This window comes from Glycine soja, chromosome 16 (assembly GCF_004193775.1).
Source record: "Glycine soja cultivar W05 chromosome 16, ASM419377v2, whole genome shotgun sequence".
Lineage (NCBI taxonomy): Eukaryota > Viridiplantae > Streptophyta > Magnoliopsida > Fabales > Fabaceae > Glycine > Glycine soja.
In genome coordinates this window covers 31,975,868-31,986,652 of record NC_041017.1, presented here as the reverse complement: position 1 = coordinate 31,986,652, position 10,785 = coordinate 31,975,868, and the positions used below count along the sequence as shown (strand labels likewise).

The 10,785-nt window shown below is 30.7% G+C and overlaps 1 protein-coding gene across 1 annotated transcript; it reads left to right on the top strand.

Annotated features, from left to right (window-relative positions):
* Positions 1–2,938: 2,938 nt before the first annotated feature.
* LOC114389529 (sucrose transport protein SUC8-like) lies at positions 2,939–6,437 on the top strand. The gene is made up of 4 exons (XM_028350215.1): positions 2,939–4,353; positions 5,384–5,447; positions 5,663–5,706; positions 5,854–6,437. The coding sequence occupies exons 1-4, from the start codon at positions 3,109–3,111 to the stop codon at positions 6,034–6,036; spliced, it is 1,536 nt and encodes a 511-aa protein (XP_028206016.1). The 5' UTR covers positions 2,939–3,108; the 3' UTR covers positions 6,037–6,437.
* Positions 6,438–10,785: the final 4,348 nt, after the last annotated feature.

Genomic DNA, 10,785 nt, shown 5'->3' with positions numbered 1-10,785 from the left:
GCAACATTGATGTTATTTTCTTTCATAAAGAAAACATCACAAGGACGGGGTATTGTGTGTGTGATCATGAGGGCACAATTGTTGGGTGCATAGATTGAAGAACTTCGATTATGGACATTAAGGAAGGAGAAACATGGGTCTAATAATGATTATGAAATTTGTCATCTCCCTTCGTTTGCAACACATGAAGTTCGAGGTCAGTTGCAAGATTGTGATCGATAGATAAAATTATCTAACACACCATTGATGATTTTGTGTTTGGCAGCTTAATTCAAAATTGTATTTGACTATTTCAACAAAATCCAACATTTTTTTATTGGGTTGTAAAGAGACAAGTCAATGGGTTGTCCATGAAATAGTTAGGGTGACACCATTCTTTTCTAGTCTCTATAGTTTCTATCTTGTTACTTCTTATATTGAGGAAGAGTAATTGATTAGTAATAAAATGAGTTGAGTTTGCTTTTGTAAAAAAAAAAACACTTATGAATGAAATACGAGTATTGGACGATCCAATACATGAAAACAAATATGACATTGAATGATCTGCGTTAATCCTTTACGAAACATATATTTAGAGCATTGTATGTTCAAAGAGAAAATTTAAAACATATGTATAAATCGAATAATGTTGCTAAAGAATTTTTAAGCAAATATCTACACATATAACATACTATCAAATGTTTCATATTTTTTTTAATCTTTATTATCATCAAAACATTTAGGATTAGATGCCTTATATATCTTTGGTTCCAACACAGTTAGGTCGGATTTAATTTTTATGTTTCATAATTAGATGCAGTTACCTTGACCAAATGATGTTGTTTAAAGTAAAACTGGGTTTGAATCTTTTAATTAAACATGGCCATAGGTTTAAATTTTATAAATAAAAAAATATTATTTAAAAAAGATTTTAGTAAAATTAATCAGTGAAATTTCTTAACGAATATTAACTATCAATAAAGTTAGTAAAATTTCCATACTATATAATAACATGGTGACATGAAAGTTGCAGTCATATCAAGCCTCATTTATGCTTTAGTCGATTTATTTAAAATTTATCTAAAGCCAACCTATTTTTAACATCAAATAAGAAATAATGATATAAAAACAAATGAAATTTTCTTCAATATTCATCTTTTCATTATAAATTAGATTATTCTTTTTCGTAAAAAAGTTATGTAAGCACAATTTTTTTGGTATAGGTATGCACAAATATAATATGACTAATGCTCTATTTGTTTTAAAATAATTATTAGTTTTTTAAATTTGAAATTATTTCTTACTTTAAAAAATTGTATTAATTACTTTTTTAGCAATGCTATCTTTTGTTGTTTCCACCAATTGAGATGGTACAAACGATAGAGAATAAATATAAACAAATAAACTTATATAATTTTAAAAAATATTGATAATTTTTTAATCCTTGTTCTAAGTCATGAAGATAACTATTTTAAAATGGGAAGCATATAAATTTAACATGAATTTAAAGTTTTAGCAATCCCAAAAGTTCGTGGAAAGGGTAAACTCGACTTTCTCATTTTAGATATAGTCCGAGGAGGTCAATCTAAGTAGAAAACTATAATCAATACTTTAGACTTCGTATCATATTTTCATTGATTCAAATTTTCATGTAAAACATTCTTTTCTACTTAACTAAGATAAGCAACAATAATTGATTAAGGACACTTTATCATACGATATATGTATCCAAATTTTAAAATGACACTTTTAATAGTCTTTTAGAGAAATTAAATTTTATTAATTCAATTATGGCGTTAAATGTTTTGATGAAATATATTAAGACTTTTAATTAAAAATTAATTAAAATTTCATCACATTATTTTATTTAACATATAATATATTATTTAAGTAAGATTTTACTATTAGATTACATATTTAGAACCTTTTGGATTATCTAAAATTTTTTCTATATACCATGATAAAAAAAATAAAATTAAACTCTGATTATCTTCCTAAAATCAAATCATAAATCACAGCCATGATACATCCCCGCCAGCTAATCTAAATCGATCTCAGTATTCCCTCTTTCCCTCTGATCAGTGCATGAATCCTGATTCTTCAAATCATTATTATTTAAAATTACTTATGCAAACTCAATTAAACTTATTTTACATGATCTTAAAATCTGAAACTCCCCTTTTAATTATGCAATTTTTTATCCCAGGGTAAAGGACAAAGTCCATGCACTAATAGTTAGGCCTCCCCCAGTCCGTGTTCCAGGTCTATCTTTGTCTTTATCATCATTTTTCAAAACTCCTATGGCTGTTAATACTAATTAAGTCTCGTAATATTCGTTGCCAAACAATAACTCCGTTATCTTAATACCCAAAACGCACCTCCCTCTTATTTTAACAGTCACGAACATAGCTCAATCAACTCATGCATCTCACTGTACATTTGTGTCCGTATTTATAGTCTGTCCTATCTCTTAACTCATTCTCATACTCCAGTATTAATATATCAACATCTAATTGTTATCTCTTTATTTTTTAATTATCATATATTCTATTATATATTTATCATACTTACATTTTTATGTTTTTATTTTTTATTTTTCTTTTAAGTGTCTAGTGAGTGACACAAGCGTTCAATTCACACATCACTTTTCCTACTCCTAAATGTTTAACCGTGAAGAACAAAATTCATGCATTAAAGTTAAAGGGTGTGAAAAGATAAATAAAAGCAAAACCCACAGCACTTCGAGGAAGCAGCGAGAGTAGGACCAACTTGCATTTTGAACTCTCTCTCTCTCTCTTTCTCCACGTAATAACCCTCTATACCAAAGCAACCTAAATTAACTGAAAAAGCGATAATAAACTTTAAAATTATCCATCATCATAAAATTATATATCCACACATCTTAAGTCATACTTCCATGTCCATGCCAAATTTAGTCCAACCCATTCTCCCCACGCTATAAAATCCCCCCACTCCTTCTTGCTTCACACAACATATCTTTCTCTTGTTCCTTCTCCTTGTGATCTTCTTCAACCTTCAGAGTGAGAAAACACATTCAGAAACCACGTTTCTCTCTTCTTCTTCTTCTTCTTCTTTTTCTTCTCTCGAGGTCATTATTAAGTATTCACCATGGAGGCACCATCTCCCACCAAACCCAACGACCCAACAAAACCTTCCAACACTTCCACCACCCTTAGTCTGGAGGCCGGCCCGGCCCAAGCGAGCCCACTCCGAAAAATGTTTGCCGTGGCGTCCATCGCCGCCGGCATACAGTTCGGGTGGGCTCTCCAGCTCTCTCTTCTAACCCCCTACGTTCAGCTTTTAGGAGTCCCCCACGCGGCGGCCTCCTTCATCTGGCTCTGCGGGCCCATCTCCGGGCTCGTGGTACAGCCCATTGTGGGCTACTACAGCGACCACTGTACCTCCCGCTTTGGTCGCAGGCGCCCCTTTATTCTCGGGGGCGCCTTAGCCGTCGCCGTCGCCGTGTTCCTCATTGGTTACGCAGCCGATATAGGATACGCGGCGGGTGACGACATATCGAAAACGACCCGACCCCGAGCGGTCGGGGTCTTCGTCATAGGATTTTGGATCCTAGACGTGGCCAACAACATGCTTCAAGGACCCTGTCGCGCCTTTCTAGCAGACCTAGCTGCCGGCGACCAACGAAAAACAAGAATTGCTAACGGTTTTTTCTCGTTTTTCATGGCCGTGGGCAACGTGCTAGGTTACGCAGCAGGGTCCTACAAAGGTCTCCACAAGATGTTTCCCTTCACGGAGACCAAGGCCTGCGACGTGTTCTGCGCAAATCTCAAGAGCTGCTTCTTTTTCTCAATCCTCTTGCTGCTGTTTTTAGCAACGGTTGCTCTGCTCTACGTAAAGGACAAGCAAGTGGAAGCACGGGCCTTGGATGACGCCACGCAACCCTCGTGCTTCTTTCAGCTTTTCGGTGCTCTGAAAGAGCTCAAGAGACCGATGTGGATGCTGATGCTGGTGACAGCTGTGAACTGGGTGGGGTGGTTCCCTTACTTTTTGTTCGACACCGATTGGATGGGGCGCGAGGTGTACGGTGGTCAAGTGGGGGAGGACGCGTACGCCAATGGAGTGCGCGTTGGGTCGCTAGGGCTGATGGTAAACGCCGTCGTTTTGGGCTTCATGTCGCTGGCGGTGGAGCCGTTGGGGAAGATGGTTGGGGGAGTGAAGAGGCTGTGGGCGATTGTGAACTTTATTCTGGCAATTGGGTTCGGAATGACGGTGGTGATCACCAAGGTGGCGGAGCACCAGCGCAAGATGAATCCCGCCGCCGTGGGTCACCCCTCCGAAGGGGTGGTGGTTGGGTCCATGGTTTTCTTTGGGGTTCTCGGAGTTCCTCTTGCGGTAATGTTCTTCTCTCTTCTCTCTCGACAACTACGCCTAAATCACTGCGTTTTTTTAAGTAACATTTAACAAATAATAACAAATTTTAACTTTTCCTTTTAAAAATTATTTCAAATCATTACACCATCATTAGGGTGATTTAAATTTTATTAGAGGATCAGAATTAATTCTCACAGTGATACTGAATTTGATGTTTTAAATAAAATTTTGAGATTGAACCTTAGATAAAAACAATGATTAAAGATAAGAATAATTGAATGCGCAATAAGAAATTTGAGATATGAAAAAAATTAATCAGAGAGTGTGTGGTTGTTTTTCGGGGTTGTGTACTTCACGTTTTTGTTTTATTTTTCTTCGTACTTGGTCGGAAATGATTCTGGACGGTAATTTTAGTGGGTGTTGTTATACAGTAGGGCCCTTTCCAGTTTTATTATTTACATATTTTTTTATAATAAATTTTATCAAGTTATTTTTTCTTTTAATTTTTAGGTTTCATACAGCAGTGTATTTTTCTTTTGAAAATATTTAATTAGATTTTTGAACTAAAATAAAATTGTTATTGAGTCCATTTTTATAATTGAGTTTCTCAAGTTTGTGATAGTTTTATTAATTTGAAGTACTCAATTATAATTTCTTTAGAAAATTAGCAAGTTAAAAAGAAAAAGTTTTATTGATTACTAGTTTTGTATTGAAGAATCTTGAAAAATCTTAAAAGGTAGACTCTTTTGACCGGTGGAGTTTCAGTTTGGACTTCATGTCAGTCTAATTTTTTTTGGCAGGTATTACCTAATTTATGTCTGATATTGCATAATTCAAATAGAGATTTAAAAAATGATTAAAGATATATGACTTTTTTTTTAATATGAAATAGAGACATGACCTTTATTCTTGATGTGAAGATAAAGTCACATAAAAAACGAGGTTTACAGGACAATTATAAACATTGAGAAGCATGGAAAAAAGTTGAAATCCTTGAATAATACCCAGTTGCCTTAAACTAATATACACTTTTTGTTGTTCTTGTGTTCAGATTACTTTCAGTGTTCCATTTGCTCTAGCATCAATATACTGCAGCGCTTCAGGAGCAGGCCAAGGTAAACACACCAATTCACAACTTGTCAGAATTAGATTATTTTAATTACAATTTATTTATACTTAAATTCATAAAAGTAACTTTAAATATTTTACTTTTCGCAAATTGGGTTATACTAAACACACACTCAATTAAATAAATTCTTCTCAAACTTGGGCTAATTCATGTAGCCAATTGGGTTTTACACTTTCACTAACCTTTTTTTCTTTGCTTCAGGTTTATCTTTGGGAGTCCTCAATCTTGCAATTGTGGTGCCACAGGTTAGAATTCACTTCCTCGTATATTTAATTTGTCTGATTCATATCTCTGAGAGATTAATCTTTGATTCTGGATCAGATACTCTGAATAAAGAATAATAAAAATTATGCAATTATTTGATTATGTTGTATACACATGTGAATGTACAGATGGTGGTGTCTACATTAAGTGGTCCTTGGGATGCTTTGTTTGGTGGTGGCAACTTGCCGGCTTTCATGGTGGGTGCCGCGGCGGCCGCATTGAGCGCCATAATGGCGATTGTCTTGCTGCCAACTCCAAAGCCAGCTGATGAGGCCAAGGCTTCAAGCATGATGGCAGGGGGCTTTCACTAGTTAATCGAGTTTTGCATGTTTCAGTTTTGTCCCCTGCTTTAATAGGAAGAAACCAAACAAAGAAAGTAATAAAAGAAGAAAATTTGGATAGTCTTTTAAGATTTGAATTGAAGCTGGTGTGTAATTAAGTAATAGACCCACCAAGTGCTACATTTATAACCTTTTGTAGCACCCACTGAACATAGTAATTGTAGAGTTTGGTGTGATTGTACATAATTGCAGTGGTTGGAACTTGGAAGACCCTTCCTCTTGTATAATTTTAGTCTGTTTCAGTGTTCAGAGGAATGTGGTGATTAAGGAGGAGTCTTAGTTTTAAGACTTTATATCAATTAATGATAATAAGGGAAATGCTACTTTTACAATGTTCTCTCAATTACTTATTTGATAGTTTATTTTTCTCTTATTCCTTTTCACACTGCTTATCTTATTTGAAGCATAAAAATAACATTGCCTATCTTATTTATACTTTTATCTTCTTTACTTATCTGCTTCTTTTTATGTAAAAAGTATTGTGAGAAAGTGTTATAAAAGTTATAATACTCCTTTAAATAATGCTATTTTCACTCACTATTGCTACAGAATGTTTTTTACATTTTTTGTCTTAACTGTCATATCATTTTCATTTCATATTTTTTTCCTTATTAAAAAAGTTATTATAACTTAATGAATGTAACCTAATTGGTAACATACACTTTTGTGGGAAATAATATGTGAAAACATTTCAGAATAAACAGTTGTTTAGGAAAACAAAGATTAATATTCAAAATTATTAATTGTAATCAAGTGAAAACTTGAAATACTATAACCAAAAACTAGAAGTTGGAGGAAAATAAAAATAAAAAATAAGAATACTCTTTTTTTAACCTTCATACAACACAATTGATTATTTGTGATTAAATGATCTAATATAAAATTATTTTACACTATTAATATATAGATATTAAACTAAAAAAAAGTCCTTATACTTTAATGACACTAAACTCTCGTGCTAAAATAAATATGGGTTAAGTTGGATTGATTATGATATTTGGGATAAATTTGAATATGACATGCGGTTTGGGTTACAGTGAGTCAGATTAAATTTGTTTGAATTTAATTTAAAATTCTAAAATGATGTTTAAGTGCAATAAAACTTTTTTTTTTACTTGAGTGATTTTTTGCTAGCTAAGGCCACTTCTAAGAAACCAACAAATCTTAAACAAGCAATTTTTACACTTGTGTTTCTTCCTTAGAAACGCTGTTAAACACATGCAATAGATAAAAATTAAATCTTTGATGCCCCTAACAACGGGAAACAACAATAAAAAAAAAAAAAAAAGGAAACCTAACTTTTGTGCGGCGGTTGGAGGGGACGATTTGGGTTACAATTCGGATAAAATTAGAAGATTGTTATCTTTTTTTTTTCTTTCTTTCTTTTCTTTTAATATTTTAATTTATTATTTTTAAAAATAATTACACATAATAGATGGTAACTCGTCATATACCAAAAAAAAAAAAAACACTTATAACACGTCCACTTCGTGCATTTCGTACCTCAATCCGTTCTTATCATATGGCACCGCAGAAAAATAATTAATCATCACGATTATATTATTTTCATTTATTTAACTTCAAATTTTATTAAAGTCTTTCGTGAAAATTGAATACTAGATATTAATTTTAATGGTAACACTTAATAGTGGTTGGGGGCACTAACTTTCCTTGTCTGATGTCCTTTTTGGCATTTTTCTCTTACAAAATTTAGAAGATATGAGCAGAACAGTTGTCTTAGGTTTTTAATTGGACAATCTCCACCAGAACAACTTATGAAACCAGCCATGTTGGGTAGGTTAACATTTAATAACATGTAAAACCAAATCCAAATGTTATTGGGCTGGGAAATACCCACCCAATGGCTGGGCTAAATTTAATGGGGATAGTTTTGTACGTAGGGGTAGAACGGCAAGTTATGGCTGGGTCCTTTGAGACTCCCACAAGTATTGTTTCTTTGGCTTTCTATGCCATCAATATATTAGTATATAACTAAAATTTATAATAAATACAAAATTTAAACATAAAAAATAGATTCATAATCAATAATTTAAATTATGGTATAAAATTATTTTAAAATAAACATAAATATAATTAAGAAAAGTGATAGTTTGAAATGGTTGACAAACATATCTTTCGGCTAGTTGCAAAGATAACGTGTGAAATGCGCATTCCAAAGAAAAAGAAAAAGAAAAAAGAGAGTAATTGAGAGAGTGAAGTAAGAGTCATATTCTCCAACTGGAGGATTTTAATTTGGATAATCCTAATTGTTATGAAAACTGTTTCGTAACATATCAGGAATGCGTTCGCTTCAATTGAAATCTATTTAAATAGTTTATTTAAATTTTACTTGAGATTTATTTGAATGATAATTGATGTCGTTGATTCAAAATTCGAGTGATTCTTGTTATTTGGTTTCGTACCAAATAACATTGTTGTTCTAATTTATACTATAGGAGTAGGTCAGTAAAGTTTTGGGCCACGGTTATTTCATATTAAGTAGTGATCTCTAGTTTAAATCTTGATTGAACATGTAATAATTGTCTAAAATATTTTGAGAAAAAAAAATTTACAATTAATAATAGTCTGTCTTAATTTAAATATAATTGTCTATTAGAGAATATTTGTGGTATCATAACAGAAATAGTACAATAATCATGTTAGAATTTTTTGAATTAATCTATATTTTATTGATGGGTGATCTTGGGTTCGTAAAATGGGTTAAATGAGTAGTTTAACAAATTTTCAATGAGAGCGTATAATACTATATAATTTTTTAGGAGATATATGATTGGCTAGATGAATGAGAAGGAGGCACTTAAGGATCAATGAAAAAGAGAAGAAAAAGGTGTGTAGGTTCAAATTCTTCCTATTAATATTTTTAGTAAACTAATAAAGTAATATTTGTCTGATTCAAAAATATAATTTTTTGAAACATAACTAACATGTATGTTTATTGGGTTTGGGCCCAATTAATTAACAAGTGCATTTTTTTTTAGTTATTAATAGAAAACTTTCATGATATCGAGTAAAATAATAAATAAAAGTGTTATAAACACATTCTTTTAAATAATGGATTAAAGTGTGTAAAATAAATGTATTCTTTGTATTTCTCAATAATGAATTTAAGAATTATTTCCGACGATTATTCTGTTAAGTATTCTAAATTCTATTATATATTTGATTAACCATTTATATGTAGGTTATATTAGGCTTAGAATTCTAAAATTTATATTGTCAACTATTTAATTTGAATTTTGTGAATTTAAGAGTTGATGATGTGAATATTGGGGTTGCCTAACCATTGTGAGATTATGATCGAATAAGACAATTCCCATTTAGGTAACTGATTTAGAGTATGTTTGAATAGAGAATTTTAACTGAGGAAAGTAATTTATTAGAGAATTTGAATTTCTATAATTTAGAATTCATTGTTTGGATGCTTTTTATGAAGAATTTAAAATTTTGAAATTTTAAAACAGAATTTTAAACAACTAAAAATCTGAAATTTCAATTTCCTTCTAAAAGGTGAGAAATTGAAATTTTCTTCTTATAATCTTCTTCAAGAAACATCGTCTAAACTCCTAAAATATCGATCGGGTGTGAGTATAACGAAACACGTATGACTAGCACACCAATTATATTTTCTCTTTCTTTTTTCATTCATTTTTTTCATCCTCATAATTTTAATTTTTTTTATCCAAACACAAAATTTTGAAAATAAAAGAATTTCAATTAAAGTATTTGAAATTCTTATAATTTAAAATTTCTCAACATTTTAAATTTTTTTATTCAAACATACTCTTAAGGAAAAGATTATGTGTCTCAATTGCGGGTTCTTAGTTCATTGTAAAAAGCTTTCTGACAGTTCTGTGACTGACCCAGGTATCTAAGCTATGCTACTCTTCATAACATTTAGAGTAAAGAAAAATTGTAAATAATTGTTTTGAAATTGTGATTTAAAATAACTATAACCGATTTTTCATAAAACCAATTCAACAAAAACCAAACAGGTTTTTGACAAAAGTAGAGTGGTCCCATTTTGAAATACAATTTAAATAATTGGTTTAAAAATGAACTTGATTTGATATTCCATGAATCCAAACCATGCATGTCTCTGTTTTTTATTATATCCAATTTATTAGTAAATAATATAGATTTATTTATATAATTAATTTGAGTAATAAATTAATATTTTTAAATATACAAATTATATTACAATTAAAATTTGATAAAAAAAAATAGTTGAATAATGGGTATTTAGGATTCCAAACCTGTTTGAGTTTATACTGATTTTAATTACAAAAGATCGGTATTGAATGTAGTACATTATAAACAAATATAATTAATTTATATTTTACAAATTATATATACTATAATTAAAATTTATTATAAACAGATATATTTCAATATGTAAATTATATTTTAAATTTAAAATAAAAAATTTGAATTTTAATATAATATTATTCTTAACTGATAAGATTTTTAAGAAATTATTAAAATTTAATTTAAAAATAAAAATAAAATACATTGATTGGAGATGATTGCGAGTGTATTATTTCACTAAATAGGGAGTACCGTGTGAAATACAGATCAAAATAAAAAATATACATATATTGATGAAAAGCCTAGGACAAATTATATACTCTACTTTTCAAATATTTCTTTTATAATATGATAATATATATATTTATTATGATATTTTTTTAATGTGTGAAA

Excerpts from the sequence above, each read along its gene's own strand:
- LOC114389529 (XM_028350215.1), top strand. The coding sequence starts at position 3,109 with ATGGAGGCACCATCTCCCACCAAACCCAACGACCCAACAAAACCTTCC. Across the intron at positions 4,354-5,383 it reads TTCTCGGAGTTCCTCTTGCG|ATTACTTTCAGTGTTCCATT; the intron begins GTAATGTTCTTC and ends TCTTGTGTTCAG. Across the intron at positions 5,448-5,662 it reads CGCTTCAGGAGCAGGCCAAG|GTTTATCTTTGGGAGTCCTC; the intron begins GTAAACACACCA and ends TCTTTGCTTCAG.